The 19,665-nt window shown below is 32.5% G+C and overlaps 2 protein-coding genes and 1 pseudogene across 2 annotated transcripts in view; 2 read left to right on the plus strand and 1 right to left on the minus strand.

Moving 5' to 3' along the window:
* Positions 1-214: 214 nt before the first annotated feature.
* On the plus strand, positions 215-9,664 carry LOC110726539 (annotated as a pseudogene).
* Positions 9,665-12,245: 2,581 nt separating this feature from the next.
* Positions 12,246-13,632, plus strand: LOC110726538 (histone H1-like). The gene is made up of 2 exons (XM_021906022.1): positions 12,246-12,457; positions 12,829-13,632. Exons 1-2 carry the CDS (start codon positions 12,362-12,364, stop codon positions 13,354-13,356), a joined length of 624 nt encoding a protein of 207 aa, XP_021761714.1. The 5' UTR covers positions 12,246-12,361; the 3' UTR covers positions 13,357-13,632.
* A 256-nt stretch (positions 13,633-13,888) lies between these two features.
* The window catches only part of LOC110726537, a 6,970-nt gene continuing 1,193 nt past the window's right edge, over positions 13,889-19,665 (minus strand). The window contains exons 2-8 of the mRNA XM_021906021.1: positions 18,363-18,586; positions 18,138-18,199; positions 16,555-16,782; positions 16,169-16,298; positions 14,883-15,205; positions 14,618-14,762; positions 13,889-14,273 (exon numbers count right to left, since the gene is read on the minus strand). Coding sequence (XP_021761713.1) covers positions 14,031-14,273; positions 14,618-14,762; positions 14,883-15,205; positions 16,169-16,298; positions 16,555-16,782; positions 18,138-18,199; positions 18,363-18,586 — 1,355 coding nt within the window. The 3' untranslated portion in view covers positions 13,889-14,030. The remainder of the gene's footprint in view (positions 14,274-14,617; positions 14,763-14,882; positions 15,206-16,168; positions 16,299-16,554; positions 16,783-18,137; positions 18,200-18,362; positions 18,587-19,665) is intronic.

Genomic DNA, 19,665 nt, shown 5'->3' on the forward strand with positions numbered 1-19,665 from the left:
CGGGCCTTGCCCGTGCTCGTGCCGGGCCGTGCCTGGGAATTCTCCACCGTGTCCGTGGCACGGCCCGTGGCACGGAAGTCGAACTTCGTGCCGTGCCGTGCTTGACTTCGGGCCGTGCCGGGCTGCTCCGAACGGCGGGCCGTGCCGGGCGGCACGCGGGCCAACCCGGCCCGTGCCCAGGTTTAGTTACTCGTTAGGGCTGTTACATCCTCTCCACTTTCCTCCAATTAAATAGACCCCCTTGTTTTTTTTTTTTTTTACCTAAAAGAGAAAAGTTGACTGTTCCTATGAAAGTCTATTGATTCTAATTTTTATTTTAGTAAATTAAATACAGAGTATACATAAAGCACCCAAGTACGCATCACTTAATTTTCATCTAATCAAAGTCAAATTCTCTCTTAATCACATTATTTCTCAACAATGACCATTGCTGTTAACAATAATGATAGCCAAATGTTGAGCAACTTAGCAAAAGATCAACCGGATTATAATGTTGATGATCCATATAGAACTGCTTATCACTTTCAGCCAACACGATATTGGATGAACGGTAATTTTCTATTTTTAACACTAATTTAATTATTAACTCTATCTTCCTAGGCTCCTAGCTTAATTATTCTTTATAATGAGATATCTAATTTATTTTAATTTGGATGTTTATTTTTGGTGCACATTTATATGTTACTGGATGTGATTGGATTGTTCGTTGCTGAAATTGGTGCTGAATGTTGGACTGGTTTTTGGGTTGACTTTTTGCAATTCTGGGTTGACTTTTTGCAGATCCAAATGGTTAGTTTTCCATTACCTCTTCTAGGCTTCTAGCTCTTCTCCTTTTGTTTTTATATTAGTTTTTATTACTCTGTAATAACATGCTATTTTATAATATATCAGACATTGCACTAGTATATTTTACGGAATACTCCAAATGTAGTATGCATACTAGTCAAACAAATTACTCCGCAATAAATTAAAGATAGATACAAAAAATGAGTTCCACAAACGGAATTTTTTAAAAGAATGTGTTTGTGGTAGTGCTACTCATACCTTTTTGGCTTTTAGAATAGCATTTTGAAAAGAAAAAAAAGTTATAAAATATAATTGTTTGCAAAATGTGTATTTAGTATGTAGGTATTTCACCAAAAATAAAATAAAGAAAAAAAAATTAAAAAATAAAATATATAATGAAAAGACTAATAGTTTGGCTTCTACCAATACATTAATATAATAAATTTGGTTGGGTTGATGATTTCAATCATCAAGTTGTGACATTATGTTCAAGACCCGTTTTTCTAAGGTTGATTTTTCGCCGGGTCTTTTGTATTTTCAAACTCATACACGTAGTATATGTGTAACACGTGTCACATGCACGCATGAAAAATATGATATAAATGACCTGTTCATGACCCGTTTTTCTAAGGTTGGCTAGCGTTAAACATTTTTTGACCCGTGATTTGAAGTGACCCGATCTGAAATGATCTACGACCTGACCCGATTAATAGGTTTACATACAGTAATAAAATCATATTAGAATATATTTAAAAAAAATGGATGTTTTATATTTTGAACTATTTCATTCGCTCCAAAATAAATATGATATAAAAATAAATTTATATGATGAATTATTTAATTGTTTTCTACGTGGTGCAAGTGTGCGACATTGGTGAAAAGTTGAAATATATTTTGTAACTATGAACTTTCTCGTGGTTTGGCTAAACTTATAATTTATATATTTTGTAACTATGAAATATTAGTATTTTATCGAAAATAAAACTCTAAACCAATAATTTTATCCTATAAATCTATTCAAATTTTATTGAAAATGAAACTCTAAACTAACCTTTTTTATCCTACAAAATCTATCCAAGTTTTTATTCTAATAAAAAAAATACAACTTTTCTATTCATAAAAAATATATCCAAATAAATCCTACATGTCCTATCAATATTTAATTGTTGCCTACGTGGTGGACACTTGGCGAAAAGTTGAAATGCTAAGTGTCGTTGTCTCGTTATCTGGCTAAATGTTTAGCTTTATACATTAGTTACTAGTTTTGTGCCCGATGATGTCCAGATGGTTGATAAAATTTTAAGGTAACATTTTTACTTGAATGTTAAATACTGTCAAATAATTCGTTCTGATAATGTAGGATATATATTTAGACATACGATATCATATGCCTTATATTTATATAATAATACTTTTTGCAGTTTTGTTTGTAATTAGATATCTATGTTATTATTGATTTGAAATTATTTTTATTGAACTGAAAGTATTTTTACCAAATTAAAATAAGTTTTACTAATTAAAACTTATTTTTACTGATTCTCTAATTTTTTTTAAAAATAAATTAAATAACAATGTATTTTGTGATAAAGTAACCCCTATAAAACTGATCGAGTAGCCCCTGTAATACTAACTGAGTAACCTCTAACAATGACTAAGTAACCCCTATCTATAACACTGATTGAGTAACCACTATAACACTGACCAAGTAACTCCTATAGCTCTAACGAAGTAACTTTTGTAATAGTTGGTGATGATACGGTTTGGTCAGCTACGTATAAAAGTTTGTGATTGAATATATTATAAATGGATGCTATTTTAAAGAACTTTTTAAAACGAATTTGATGATGGAGATAGAATTGAGTTATAGGATATTTATTAAAAGTTATGATTAATTTTGTATATATGAAATATTAGAATTTTATTGATAATAAAACTCTATACAACAATTTTATCTTAAAAAAAATCTATCCAAAAATCGCTTACTTAACATCATATGTGTCATAATAATACCTATTTACCCAGGCGATGCCCAAATGGTTGATAAAAGTTTAGGATAAACTTTTTAGATTGAATGTTAAATACGATCATATAATCCCTTTTATAATGCAGGATATTTAGACATACAGAACTGAAATTATATTTTATTGAACTAAAATTATTTTGACTGAACTGATAGTATTTTTACCAAAACTAAAATTATTTTTCCTGATTAAAATTTATTTTCAAACTCTCTATTATTTTCGTAAATAAATGAAATATATTGTATATGGATCTTATTTTAAAGAACTTTTTAACACGAATTTTATGATGGAAATAGTACCGAGTTATAAGATATTTATTGAAAGTTATGATTAATTTTGTATATATGAAATATTAGAAGTATATCGATAATAAAACTTTATACAACATTTTTATCTTTAAAAATCTATCCAAATTTCGCTTACTTAGCATGATATGTGTCACAATAATACATTTTTATTGCCTACGTGCACGACACTTGGCGAAAAGCTGGAATGCCAAGTGTCGCTGTCTCGTGACCTGGCTGCGAGACCGGCTTTATTTATTAGTGATATGATATGATAGTTCATTAAACAATATTAAAAATTAACGAAGTATATACGTAGTATTTACTAATTAAGTTTAATTTTGAAAGTAATCATATACATTACCTAAAATTTGTGTAATGGCTTTTTATTGCTTGTATTCTTAAAAGTTAAATCAACAAAAGTGTTAACCTTATGTACACAAAACATTGTCTTATAAAATCAAAATTGCTTGAAATATGCAATTTTCAGTCAAAAAAAAAAAAGCAATTTAGTATCAATATTAACACTTTTTTTTTTATGATCCTAAGATTCGATTATCCTATTCTCCTCACCCAGTCACCCTTGTATGATCCCGATTATAACAACCTTGGCCACATGGAAATAAAATAAGTTTGGGTTGCTCACTTTTTAAAGGGTTACAAGATTCGTTCATTCTTTATAAGTTGTCACGTTTTGAATTTTATACTCTAATTTAACTATCTTTTATGATATATAATTATGATAAAAGCCTAGTGAAATCTAATTAGAATGTATCATCATATATTTTCACAATATTATATTTTTACAATTTTAACTTATTAATAATTAAATATAATTATTGAAATTGTGCATTAACAAACATAATAAAAAAATCGTGTCAGCTAATAAAAATAAATATTAAATTAGATACAAAATTAATATATTCCTTTCTGATCCATTTTTGATAGCTTGACTTTCTTTTCATTTTTAAAAAAATTGATGTGTGCATCAAGCATGACATTGGGGTTGTAAATGGACCTCCTTAGTTGAGTTAGTTCAAATGTTCAATGGAAAGGGGAGTTTGTTTGTATATTCAAGTATTATAGTATGGATGCATTTTTTTACTAATAAGCATATTCTCTTTTGTGTGTATATATATGTTATAGGACCAATGATTTACAAGGGAATATATCACTTCTTTTACCAACATAATCCTGATGGTACATTTTGGAAACATGAACTAGTTTGGGGACACTCTACATCTACAGATTTAATCACCTCATTCTATCTGAACCTTACGACGTTAAAGGATGTTGGTCAGGATCTGTTACTATACTCCCCGGAGATAAACCGGCCATCTTATACACCGGTATCGAAAGTCAATAGGTGCTGATACATCTATTATTGGTGACGACGTTAAACATGTCCTTTATTAATGGTAAAAAAGAACTCTACACTATTGGAAGGTACGACATTGCTAAGGACATTTATATACCGGATGAGGGATTTATTGAAAATGTTTCGGGTTTGATGTGTGATTATGGTAGAATTTTTGCATCAAAGTCATTCTTTGATAGTAAGACTAACCGAAGAATACTATTCGGGTGGCCTAAAGAAACTTCAGCCAACTTAAAGCGATGGGCTGGTCTACAGGTATCATCATAAGATAACTAATTTATTTTTTTGTTTGGCCTTTATAACGTTTAGTGTTTTTTTATGTTACATTTTACTAATGAGTGCATATAAGTTGATTATATCTTGTTCTTGTATTTAAGGGAATCCCAAGAACAATGGTGCTCGATGAATTTGGCAAACAATTAGTGCAATGGCCAATCACGGAAGTTGAAACACTACGATATGGTCGAGTAGATTTTCCTTCTCAAAATATTAGAGGAGGATCAGTTGTTGAAATATCTGGAATCACAGGCTTTCAAGTTAAATTAATATAGGCATCTTCACTTCATCTTATTTTTGTTAAAATAAAATTATTCTTTACTGAATTGAAATGCCTAAATAATATTGCTTAATTTTTTATTGATATTATTGAAGGCGGATGTAGAAGTTTTATTCTAATACTATACCAGAATTAAAAAATGCTGCAGCAATGGACCCAGCATGGACTGATGGACCAATCCAAGGACATTGTGCGAAGAAAAGGGAGTATCCATTGAAGGAACAATTGGGCCATTTGGGCTACTAACACTTGCTTCGACGGGCTTAGAAGAATACACAGCAATCTTCTTCAGAGTTTTCAAAGACCCAAATTCCCCAAACAAATATGCTGTCTTAATGGGCAATGACTTAAGCAGGTTACACAAAACACAACAACTATTCTTTAATTTTGGACTCCATCAATGTTCTCCTTTTATTTTTATCTTAATTGTTACTACTTCGGTTTTTTTTTTCCCATTTATATACCCAATATGAATGGTTTTAGTTTTAGTCAAAAAGTTTAAAATTGAACATAAATTATTACCAATATACGAAGCACAAGATAGATCTTATAAATTTAAATGTCATATAGAACCTCTAATTAACTTCATCAACTCTTAGATTGTGTTTGCATAATAATAGTTATTAGTCTTGTATAATCTTATAAACTTAAATGTCAGATAGAACCTCTAATTAACTTCATCAACTCTTAGATTGTGTTCGCATAATGATAGTCATTAATCTTGTATATACTTTACAATTATACCTTTGTTGTTTTGGTTACACGGGTCTTCTCAGAATCCAACTACTACTAAACCTAGCTATGGAACGTTTGTGAATGTGAATCCTGCTAAAGAAGAGCTATCTTTAAGAGCTTTGGTAAGTTCAAACAATCTTTTTACATGTTGCACCTTCATCTTGTAATTGTAAGTGCACTAAAGAATGGCTTTTTACTCATTCAATAATTTTTGCTCATTTAAAAAAATAAAAAATATAAATGATCAAAAAATTATCAAATGAGAATATATATTACTCTTCAATGCACCTAATTATAAGTGTCACGTTTAGGTGCCACATAGAATATGCAATTAACACAATTACAAAAAAAAATGGTAAAAAGTTCAACAATTCATTTATTTATTTATTTCGACAGATTGATCATTCTATAGTGGAGAGCTTTGGTGCTAAAGGGAAGAATTGCATGACTGCTAGGGTTTATCCCACATTGGTAGCACTGTCAAAAACCGAACCGAACTGGTGAAACCGAACTGTTTCAACGATCCGAATGAGAACCGAACCGATTAAAAACCGATTTTATAAAACCGAAAACCGACCCGAACCGTATGTTAGTAAAACCGAAACTGAATCGAACCGAGTAAACGTTAAACCGTTTAAGAACCGAACCAAATCTAAACCGAACTGAAAGGAAACCGAACCGAAAATGAACCGAACCGTTTCTAACCCGAAACCGTTTGAACTGACATAAAAACCGTTTACACCGAACCGTTTACAAATCGCAACCCGTTTGCACCGAACCGTTTATAAACCGAACCGTTTATGAACCGAACCACTTATAAATCGAACCGTTTACAAACCGCTTATAAATTAATTACATTTCTCGAATCCCGATAAAACGATATATACCTTCATAATATCAGCTTTTATATTTTTTTTTTTTAACACACACATTAACTTATTAAGTTATTTAAAGTATAAAATGTGAATCGGTTAGCGTGTAAATGTCTAGCGTTGCGATTAATAAAAAAATCGAATACCGTATAATAATATAATGACGTCATATATTAGAGAGTTAGAAGTACTACGGATTTGTTATATGATTATATTTATATCAGTTTAGCTATGTCTGTAAGCAATACACTTGTAATCGTGTAAACTTATAAATGATAAAATTGACTAGTAGATTAGTACATAAATACAGATACTTAATTAGATATGACTACATGAGTGATTGACTAATATGACTATATGAGCAATTATCAATTTAGCATAATTGCATAACAGATTAATTAACAGTGTACTAGACCATCCTACTCGGTAATATACTAATAGCATTTCAGTATTTGATCTATTAGATTCAAGTTAAAAGTTACTCTTTCTTATTAACTTGTTAGTCTAATTAAGAAATTAGTAATTATTAATTAATGACTTAAGCCTCAGGGGTGAACCAGTAAAGGATATACAAAAATATAATAATCTTATGATTCTCATCCCTTTATACTAATAAATATTTAACTATGAGAATATGAGATGGTTAGATGTTATGTATATGTATAATTGATTGAAAGAAGAATCAATATTACCTTCTTATTCATTAATGTTTTCTTTCATTATACAAATCAAACTACTTTGTAATATCTTCATATATAACTTTATACAAATATATAATGATAAACGAGTCTTGATTAACAGTCTTGTTGACTAATTAAGAACCGAACCCGTTAACGAACCGAACTAAAATAAAACTGAAACAAAAAAGAACCGAACCGTTTCTAACCCGAAACTGTTTGAACCGGGATAAAACCGTTTACTCCGAACCGTTAACAAACCGCAACCCGTCTGCACCGAACCGTTTACTACCCGGACCGTTTACAACCCGAACTGAATTTAAACTGGGATAAAAACCGTTTACACCGAACCGTTAACAAACCGCAACCCGTCTGCACCGAACCGTTTACTACCCGAACCGTATACAACCCGAATAAACCGAAACAGAATCGAACCGATAATTATTTAAACCGAACTGAAACCGACCCGTAAGACTTTTGAACCAATTTCAAACCGAACCGATTTCAAACCGAACTGAAACCGAACTGTCAAACTGTTTTGACAGTACTACACACTGGCAATTAATGACGAAGCAAAATTGTATTTGTTCAACTATGGAACCGAAGATATTCATATTACGAAATTAAGTGCTTGGAGTATGAGGAAGGCTCAAATTAATTTATTTAATAGATATTAACGAGAAGAATTAATGAATTGTGAATAATCATAATCATAATTTCTTTTTTTCAATATTCATTATTCAATCTATGTTGGAGTTATGGAGCAAATGTCACGGATTTAATTATCTGGAATATGTGACTTCTTTTTTTTTTTTTTTTTTTTTTTGAAGAATAAGGAATATGTGACTTCTAATCGATCGGAATTTCCCTACAAGATAGTGGCCAATGTTATGCTATCTATCTATTTATTTATCATATTTTAGGAAGTTACATGGTTTTATTTGCTCTTAAAGTGAGGGTTTTACATGTACAAGTAATTTAAATTATTTTTTATTTATTAAATGTAATAATAATAGTTATAACACTAGTCTAGATCTTTTGTCATGTACGGTTTTAATTACAATTTTATTTAATTATCATAATATAATCTATTTTATTCCCTTTTCCTCACTCTAAATATATTAATTGTCTGCAAAATAACAATACAATAACACTATAAACCACTAAATTTAATATACTAGAGTGTACCCGTGCTCATGCACAGGATATATGTAGTATGTATGTTTAAGGGAAAAAAAAGGTAGAAATGAAAGTTATTAAAGGGTGCTTATTGGTCTATTAAAAAAAAAATAAAAAAATAGAAGGGCTAGAATTGCAAGGATAGGAATTTGAAGTGTTATGAATGAAAGTTGGAAAAGACCTCTTAAATTATATATAAGATGTCATGATTATATATTAATCATACAATGATGATACATGCTCCAAGTCCTCCAAACCATTTTCCACTCTCTTGTTTATCTTGTTATTCTTTTTTGCAATTTCAAATTTAGACACTTTTGTTACTCCGGTCCTTTAAAAGAAAAATCATTGAGATTGTTAACACTACAAGAAAACAGCTGGATTCCGACGGAATTTTCCCGTCGAAAATATAGGAAATTCCGTCATAATCAAGCCTTCCGTCGGAAGTAGTCTGTCGCAGCACCCTTTGTCGGAAATTCGGCCTTTTCCGGCGGAAATTCCGTCGGAAGAGGTGATTCCGACGGATCTAATTCTGTCGGCGCCGATTTTGACTTTAATTGAAATTCCGTGCCCACCAGCCCACCCCACCCCCTGCCCCCACTGACTACCCCCTACCCACCCACAACCAACACTGCCCTCCTACGCCCCCTACCCTCCCACAACCCACACTTAATCCACCCACCCAAACCCGAAATCATCCAAAAAAAACCGAAACTACCCAAAAAAACCCGAAACCACCCAAATCTACCACCCAAACTCACGAAACCACAAAAAACACCCACCACCTTCAAAAATCGCCACCCACACATCACACACGCACACACAACAACGTTACACCCAAAAATCTAAAAAAAAAAACAAAGAAAAAAAAAACCGAAATCGACAAAAAAAATAATAAAACATACCTTATTCGGCCATGAAATCGACGAAAACGGTTTAACAAGGCCAAATTCGGTCATAAAAAGTCTAGATCTAGGCTTTTAATGGTCGAATTTGGCCTAAAAAACCTTAAAAATAAACAAAACACACCCCATGGTGGCTAGTAGAGGCGGTTGCGCAAGGAAGAAGATTCGGCGATGGTGGTGGTCCGGTTGTGCAAGGAGACGAGCGAGAGGAGACATGAGAGGGAGAAGATACGAGAAAAGAGGAGAAGGAGGGAGAAGGAGAGGGCGGAAGAGAGAGAACGGGGAGAGAAGAGAAGAGGAATTCAGAAGAAGAGGAAAGAGAAGAGAAGAGGAGAGGAGAGGAGAGAGAAGGAGAAAGGGGAAGTGGCGGTGGAAGGCTTTTAGGGTTTAGTTGTTATTTTTTTTAAAAAAAAATAAGATTCCGACGGAATATTCCGTCGGAAACTTATTGTTCCGACGGATTATTCCGTCGGAAATTTCTGACGGATTTTAATACTGTCGAAAAGTTAGCGTTTCGACGGAATATTCCATCAGAAGTTTCCGACGGAATGTATTTCCGTCGAAATATAAATTTTCCGACGAAATATTCCGTCGGAAAGCCCATAATTTCAGACGGATTTTTATTCCGTAGGAAATCCGTCGGAAATTTCGGACGGAATATAAATCCGTCGGAATATACAGGATTTCCGACGGAATTTTGAGTCCGTCGGAAAACATCCGTCGGAATCTGGCCTTTTTCTTGTAGTGTAAGATTGAATACTATAATAGAAAATTGTCATACCTGTTAAATATTTATCATCGACATAAACTAATAAAATGACATCAGCAAAGGATACAAAAGTGTACCCGCAAATAAATAGGAATATATGTATGTCGTTCAATTCTTCAATTAGCACCGGTGTAAATAAAATTATTTTACATGCATGTTGTATTGACTTGAAATTTCCAATTGTCTGGCCAAACCCAAATCTTAAGATTGAATAATTTTTTACTATTGAAAAGTATATCTAAGCCGTGCTTTATAGCAAAGTTTTTTCACAATAATAGCTTGTATTTATGACCATGCAAAATCAACCCCAAAATGTAATGCAAAATAGTGTTAAATTGATACAGATCAAGTAGTATTGAATAATGAAAATAATTGTTCGTGGAAGCTGCATCTTCTCATGACGGATATATATCAAGTTAATCTATTTTGGATTATATTCCTTCACAGTTTTTTATGCGCAGCATATTTATTGAGAAGGCAATCATGTAGCATATTATGTTGCTTGCCTCTTTCGACTATTATACTTCGACACAACAGGATATTGTTTCATTTTTAACTCCTTGATAGATTAGGACGTGTTCTTGTGAGAAGACAGTAGCCCTAACCTCGCCGTCGTGTATCTTTCCTAAAAAAGGCAAAGTTTTATTTTCTGCAGTAAGAACAAAGGATTCGCGTCTAGTGGCCTTTCGAGATTGCAAAAGACAAAGCTCTTTTGTTGGCTGTCAAACTCGCCTAGCAATTTGGCTATGTAGATGTCGTCCTAGAGTCAGATTCTTAAGTCCTCATCAACCGACTTTCGAAATCTCTTGTTTTATACTCTGATTTCGATTGTGTTCTAGATGACCTCTATCTTTAAGTAGTTTATTTAAGCCCTTTCTTTGGTCTCATGTTAAAAGGGATGGTAACTATGTAGCCCATTACTTTGTTAAGCTAATGTCGTTTGGTATTGAATAAGTTTGGGTTAATCACTAATGTCCGTCGGTGATTTTCCCACATGTAAGCTATGCACTTTGTCCCTTTAATTAATGCATTAGCTCGACTTTCCCAAAACAAAAAGGGTTTATTATTATTTTTCTACGTAAGGAGAATAAGCCTAAATGTATATTTAATTGATATGAACTTATGACGTAATAATGAATAATGAATTAATTATGTATGGTACAAGACCTAAATACCTAATATAAAAGGTTGTGTGATAAGGAGCACAATCTTTATCACACTATTAACTCTATAAGCATACATTATGGAGTACTCCGTATGACTTTAATTGTATTGTACAAAAGTTTTATACCATAGAATGTACTTCGTATAACAACATATAGCTCGTACCAGTAAATAGCTGATTTAGGGTGTGTTCTATTCACCTAATTTTCACTAATTTGAACTTATTCTACTTTATTAAAACTATAATTTGTATTTGAGCAACTCTTATCAGAACTTTTTTTTTCTTGAACTAAACTTATCTGAATATTAATGAACTTATTAAGCCTGAAATAAGTGAAAATAAGGTAAAGTAAACATGCACGCTCCCAATTGATAAATTCCTTACCTTATGTTCTAGAGGTCCGAACTTTGAATTATATCATGTGAGAGTACTTGGTGTAGGAATCCCTTTACCCCCGTTTATTTCTAAGTGCTTGACTCGTAAAGACTAGAACAAAAAAATCGTTAACATTGAGATTTGGATAAGAGTTCTCATTACCACTAAAAGAAAAACTCCATACGGAGTATCCAAAAATATCATTAATTTCTCTAATTAAAAAAAAATATAGATTTCTAACCAACAAGGCGGTTACACTAAGGTAAAGTGGGCCACCCTAAAAAAATCCATTACGTATTATCATTCCTTCACAAAAAGTGACATCCTTCAAAATATCAGACACTCGAAAGTGACCTAAAAAACACACTATCCTAATCCATCATCCCCACGATCCGTGTCAACATCTCAAACAAAATACCAGCCATCGATCTACCCTCCATCGAACGGCTCAAAATCGCACCCATTTCAAAGAAGTCCTGATCCGTGTGCTTTCTTATCCACCAATCAGATCACTCTTAGTGACTCATTATATATCTCCCCAAATATTCATTCCCCCTTTACTATCTTCTATCCATCAATCGATTCTTCTTCTGTACTCTTTCTGATATTCTCTCTCTCTCTCTATTATTTTTGTGAGATTTTTCTGGAAAACTGAAATCATGGTTACTAATACTGCTACTAAGACTGTGAAGAAAACTTCTGCTCCGAAGAAAGCTGTTGCGAAATCTGCTCCTTCTCATCCTCCTTACATCGAGGTATTTGTTCTTCTCTTTTGATTTTTTTATTAGCATTTGTGATGATTTTTGATTCGAATCTGAAAGTTTGAAGGATTTTTCTGAGTTCTGATATGTCTATGATCGGTTTCATTAAATTGTTTGAGGTTTATGTGAATATTTCGCTTGATTTGAGCTTTGTTTCAATCATCGTTGAGTTTCAGAGTAATTTTATGCAATTTTGTGAATGTTTGATGATGAAACTCGTGAATTTCTGGAAAATTTTGAGGTTTTGGTGATTGTTTCGCTTGATTTTGAGCTTTGTTTCAATCGCTGTTGAATCTCAGAGTATGATTATGCGATTTGTGATGTTTTGATGATGAAACTGATGATTTTTTGGAAATTTCTCGCAGATGATTACGGAAGCTTTGGTTTCTCTCAAGGAGAGAACAGGATCAAGCCACTACGCAATCGCGAAACACATCGAAGAGGAACAGAAAGTTCGCGACCTTCCTCCAAACTTTAGAAAGCTTCTCTTCAACCAACTGAAGAAAAGCGTTGCTTCTGGAAAGCTCGTCATGGTGAAGAAATCCTTCAAACTTCCACCAGGCACGTCCAAGAAGTCTCCAACCGCCGCACCAGCCGCCGCCGAGAAGCCAAAAGCCGCCAAGCCGAAATCCAAGGAAGCTGCCGAGAAAAAGCCAACCAAAAAATCAGCTGCCGCTAAGCCAAAAGCAGCCGTCGCTAAAACCAAGTGTACTACTACTGCAGCAAAGACTAAGGCGTCGACAACGGCGGCGAAGAAGCAGAAGGTGACGATGAAGTCGCCGGCGAAGAAGGTTGCGCCGGTGAAAGCGAAGAAGCCGAAGAGTATTAAGTCGCCGGCGAAGAAAGCTACTGCCTTGAAGACTGTTGCGATGAAGAAGACTAACAAGAAGTGAATGATTAGTAATGATTTGAGTTTGTAAATTTGTCGATAGGTTTAAGTTTGTGTTTAGGGAAGGATGAATGTTGATGATCATAACTACTTTTAGGTAGTTGAAATGAAAAATTTCTAGGGTTTGTAGAAAACTCAGACTTATTTACTAGTTTGGTTTGTTGAAATTAGGTTTATCATTTATGATTAGATGGCTAATCATTTTACCTCAGTTTAGCTTAATTGCTTGTTTTTAGTTCTTCAGTTTTAATACAAATCAGAGATCTGGATTTTCGCTATATTATCATTTGCTTTGATACACAACACATTTTGCTTTGATTTTCACATTGATTGTCTTGATAATAGCCAGTAATTTGTGAAATAAATGTGTTGTTTTTCATTGAGTCACAATTTGAAGGTCTATCATTTCGAAAGGTAATCACAAATGATCTTATCCATATTTTCGAGATTATTAAACTTTTTAGTTTTATTCTCAATTTCGTTGAACGTTTAAAATTTCGAAATTTTAAATTTTTGCCAATATAAAAATATTCACATTAGGGAAATTTTGAATTTTGCGTCAAATAAATCCTCACTTGGTAAAGATCATAATTTCAAATTTTGTAACCCTGGTTACCCAATAAAGTTTGAAATGGGGGAAGGATAACAAAAGAAGAATAAAGTAGAATCATGAAAAAATTAGGTGGCTACAGCAATTTCACAGTTGATAATGGCAGTCTTTAGGTCCTTCTGAATGTTGGGCCTTAAAGGTGATAAAATCATTTCTTTCCAGGCTGAGCCCTCATGAGAAAGTGGGCTTTGGTCCGTGTGAAGTTCGTAAATGGACTCAGCTTCGTCATTGAGGCTACCCAATATGTTCAGACAATTGATTTCTTCCACATCCACTAATAGTCTGCTGTGTCCATCTTTCCATCCTATCAACTGCACATCATAAAATTCAATTATGTACTTGGTTCCTAGCATTAAGTAATGATGTGACCCCATCAATTCAATTCAAAACCTTTATTTACAACTTGTCAATAATGCTACAACATGGTCTAAAATGTGATATTAAGACGAGTTAGTTTTGTATTGACATCCCCGTCTTGTAAATAATAAGATGATGTTAACGTGACAATTTTATATCACATGCCCGTTTTGTAAGTTTATGATGATGCAATTGTACAGGATCATGCACGTATAGAGTTTGTATGAGAGGAGAATGATTCGTGACACAAACTTTTAAATGTTTAAGGGGGGTAAATAGAGAAGGAAGAAGAAATTACCCTGGGTGGACCACATACGGCGTTGGTGCAATAAAGCCTAGCATTGTCAACAAGCTCACAATAGTTTGGAAAAGCACTTGCAAATCTCTTGTGAGACTTTAGCTGTGACTGTACCCTCACTGCCCTTCCAACCATTATTGCTCTCCTGTTTCATATTTCATTCATTCATTCATAAGTTAACGAGCACCAACCAAAATAAGATATACAAAAACAAAACAGTGTATCAAGCTTATAAAAAAAACCGGAGGGAGTATGTAACTTTTACCTGATGCCTCTTACAACCGCAAGATAAGCATCACAAACAACACCAACAAGCTCAATTCTATAGGGCTTCCGTCCCTTTACTTGTTTTGAATGTGCACCATCATCTTCCACTTGCTCCCAATAATTCTCTATAGTGGTGCCATCTTCTGCTTCCTTGTAACCAAGTCCCATTCGATACCTAAACTTGTGAACGTTACGAGCCATTTCTATTGTTTGCTCCACAAAGGGCATCCATGCTAATGTCCCGTCCATTATCACATCCCTCCCTTCATTTAAGGCTGTTACTAGCAACGATTGTGCTGCATCAGTTGATGATTGATGTACCTATTTTAAATCACGGAGATGCATAATCAGCATTAGTCTAAAGTAAATGGATCGGACCAAATTGCATTGATATAACACATACATACATACATACATACATACATGACAAGTAGCAGTGCGTTGATTTTTAAGTCAGATAAATTCATTTCAGATGTAATCTTATCCATGCAATAAACTTTAGTCCTTAATCTTGATTTAGTTTAAGTTAAATCCGAACCAAACTAGGTTGATGCACTCCTCGATTGCCGCTACACGTGCATGCCACTATTAGAGAAAGAAAAATATTCTCATGACTAGAATTGTTGTTATTATATTTCAAAAGAAAAAAAAAAAAAGAATTGTTGTTAGTAAGTACCTTTTTTTTTTTCCGTTTTTTTTTATTTTTTTTTTATTTTTTTTTATTTTTTTATGCTTAATTCTTGTAGGACTTTTACAAGTTTATTTGATTGCACGATGACATGTTACAACACTATGAGTGGTTTTCATGTAACAACAAACAAATTCATTGAAAAAATCTAGATCCAATAATTATTCCATAGCAAGATCATGGCCAAATATCCGATTAAAAAAACGAAATCATGGTCGAAGCATCAAATATTTTAGGTAAACTAGTAGTCAAATCCACTCACTGAATCAATTGATTTATATGGCCAACAAATGTTGTTTTCCAGTCGTCAATACTATGTACTGTAACTTTTAAAAGTTGGTCACCGACATTTGAGCCCTAGTAAATTTCTCCTCTAATGAACACTTTTAGTGATTACAAGTTTACAACAAATAGTTACCCTTGAAAAAAGTCAAGGACATACTTAGTGAATGTGAGGGTAAATTAGTGATCTCCTACATACGACCATTTGTAATATAAGGAGACTTTAAAGGAACAAATGCGTATTAAAGATAAGAGCGACTCAATTTTAAAGAGGCGAAGAGAATATTTAAGGTAAGAATAATACGAGTGATTACCAATTCAGCAGTTTGAAGCATATCACCATGATGACCACTAGAACTAAGGGCTCTGTAAATGACATCTGTCTCTTTGAAAGCATCTGCTTCCACTATTACCGCATTTGCCCCAACACCTGACCAAAATGGCCTGCTACAACAACAATTTCATATCTTTCTTAGCATGCATAAATGATAATTTAAATAAATTATTGCACTTAAAAAAAGGTACGAAAGTAGCTAGCTAGTAAATCATTATGACTTGTTATCTTAAAGAAACTTTGACACAATCAAATTAAGTGGTCGACGAGTAAATATTTAAATGTACAACTAACTTACGTGATGCAAGTAATTAGAATATAGTAAGAATCATAAGAGAAAATAAAGAACTAGGAGGAAGAAATTACTCTTGAAGGATGTCTTTGAGGACAGTGCTCTTCCCGGCACCCATTCCACCACCCATGAGTAGGAGTACCGGACTTCTCTTGTTGTGAGCCACCGGCACCATCACCTCCGTACACGATTCTCCATTGGTGCCGTTAGATATCCCACCTATCGCCTTCATCTCCTCAACTAACGTTGCGAACACTCGTGTCACCTTCAAACTATGTATCACCCTATCGAATCTTTGTTTTCTGTATTGTAACAATGTACCTAGCTATTTTAGTTAAACATTTAATACAAATATTTTTGATACATAATCTAACACTTATTTTTAATTTGTTTGAAAAATAAACTTATGACATCACAAGTTTAACACTATTTTTTCTTTTTTTTTTTTTTTTTTTTTTAAAAAAATAAAATAAAATTGTTCAATTTTTAAGACAACTTAGCTTGTACGAGTATTTAGGATCAGAATTAATGAGTACTATCTTGGATAATAATTTAAAATTTCTTAAAGTCATGTTTTATGTGAGTCAATCCTCAAAGATATCGTGTGTCATTAATTAAGTCAGTTCAATTAGTATAGTTTACACAAAGCTTTCAAGGTAATTCTAGAAGTAATGCAAACATGAAACAAAGAAAATGAAGAATCTAATCTTTCATACAAAGTCTTCATTAGATTGTTAGTGCTTATTTGCTAACAAGTAGAGCACTAAATTATTGACAAATTTCCTCATAATTGATGTGAACTAATTGAGTGGTCTACCACTAACTACGTACGTAATCATAGAATATTATGACTTTGGAGAAACTAATTAACTACTAATGTGGAACTAAAGAAGCAAACATAACATATTTTCAACAACATACCAAAGGGAGTAAGGCTTCTACGTCGAATTTTCAAACTATTTAATTTGTTCGTTGGTTGTACAGGAGTTTTTATCTCTTTTGTAAATGGTTTCACGTTAGGCGTGACAGAGAACTAAAATTATACACCACAAGCCCATAACAACTTGCTACTCCGTATCAAAATAAGCTGGTGTAACAACCAACAAGTACGTGATATAATTTACAGATTAGAAGAAGCGTTACCCATTGAATAAAAATTTCCTCTTATATACGCGGTACATTTTCTTGTCCTAATAATGCACAAGTTCTACAATCTTTAACAAATAGTTTGTAATTGACAAAAACAATAATAATATTAACAGCCACCACTTGGTCGATCTGGTGAAATTATTAATTTGAAGTATAATACTACTTATCAATAATTGTGGCATTATTAGTTTCTGAACACATGAGTCGTGCGGATGATAGAACTGTAGTCAGTAGGTATGAAGTCATGCATGATATAATTGCTCAGCCAATATTCCCCCCTTTTTTGTTTTTATCCTCTTCGATTATATAGTATGACAACCATATATTCACATTTGATTTATATAGTGGTAAAAAATACGAAGTATTATTATACATATATATAGTTATACAAAGATCTAATAATATAATTTAATAGTCAAAATTAACAAGATTTGATATCATAAATCACATGTAACTTGTTTTTATTATCCTAAGGATTATATTTTAAATGTTTAGAATTATGACTAACCTTGTAGCTGCCATCACAAGGTCTTTGAACCTTTTCTTCTCATGATCACTATTTCCCAAGACCTTCAATTTAAAGAAATTAATTAATTTAGCAAAGCAACATAAAAATTAAAGAAATTTAGAAATTTTTCGAAAGAAAATGAGGGCGGAGGGATTATTTATTGTAAATCAATATCCGACATAGTACATACAACTTATGGGTGATGATTTAAAAAGGGAAATTTACCTGACTGATCATGGAAGGTGTTTGGCTCCAATGAAAAGAAAAATAACTAAGAATGCATTTATCAAATTCTTCAATTAATTTGACATAAAGAGATTCAGCATCTGGTTCTTTGGAGAAGAATTCATAGATAAAACTTTCACTTCCTTCTGTTTTCTTCAAATAGTCATATGCCAACTTGCACAATTGAGGGCACTCGTTTGGATCATCAAACCCAATTTGTCTTGCTACAAATATGTCAATGTACGATTAATATAATAATAATAATAATAATAATAATAATAATAATAATAATAATAATAATAATGCTATACGTAGTATTCTGTAAGAACTATAAAAGTATAACAGAAAAATAGTAAACATTAAAAATAAGAGAAAAATAACTCTGATCCGATTAAGAGGTAGAAGTCAGAAAATGTATTTAATTGTTATACTAACTCCTTTATGCCAAGTTTGAAAAAGAAAATACCTACATTAATATGAAGAAACATTGGATTTCCAAATGTTAGGTTTAATAAATAATGTCCTTTAAACTGATAAAAAGTTGTTGGAGGTGTAATCATAATCATCATTTATAATTAAATACGGAGTATGTATATGTATTGAGCCGTGTATTTGCACGTCAATTTATTTTATTGTATGGATTTTTATTATATACAAAGTATTTTTATAATCAAATGAGCACGATATATATAAATACTCGCCTTTGATATTCTAGCAAAGAATTTGTAAGATAATGATAGTAAGACATGGCAGGTTTGTTGGAATATTTGCCATTGAAATTAAAGAATTTTAAATTTTGTTAGAATGAGTATGAAATTTGGAAATTTCTTTATTATACTAAATTAGGGTTGCTATAAAAGTGTTCTACTAAAAGCAAAATTAATAGGTGGTAAATATTGAAAAATTTACGGGAGCATATAACGTTAAATGAGTTTGTTACAGGGTGTGCGTTAATTTAACTATCTAAAATTGGTGGACAATCTGTACTATATATTACTTAAAAAACAAAACAATCTTTTTAAATCCATACACGAAGTATTTCGTATGTTATAAATGGAGATCATAACGTACTATATATTAGTGTTCTATGACGTACTAAAATTGGTGGACAATCATAACGTACTATATATTAGTGTACTATGACTGCGCTGTATACTACTCCCTCCGTTCCTTAGTTAAATGTTTACTTCTACTTCTCTTTATTATGCGAGTAATAAATACTAGAAATAGGTATCTATTTAAAGGGACAGAGGAGTAGTGTATAGTAATGCCAAATTGACTTTATTGTGATTCATCCTCAACT

The sequence above is a fragment of the Chenopodium quinoa genome, unplaced genomic scaffold (assembly GCF_001683475.1).
Source record: "Chenopodium quinoa cultivar QQ74 unplaced genomic scaffold, ASM168347v1, whole genome shotgun sequence".
Lineage (NCBI taxonomy): Eukaryota > Viridiplantae > Streptophyta > Magnoliopsida > Caryophyllales > Amaranthaceae > Chenopodium > Chenopodium quinoa.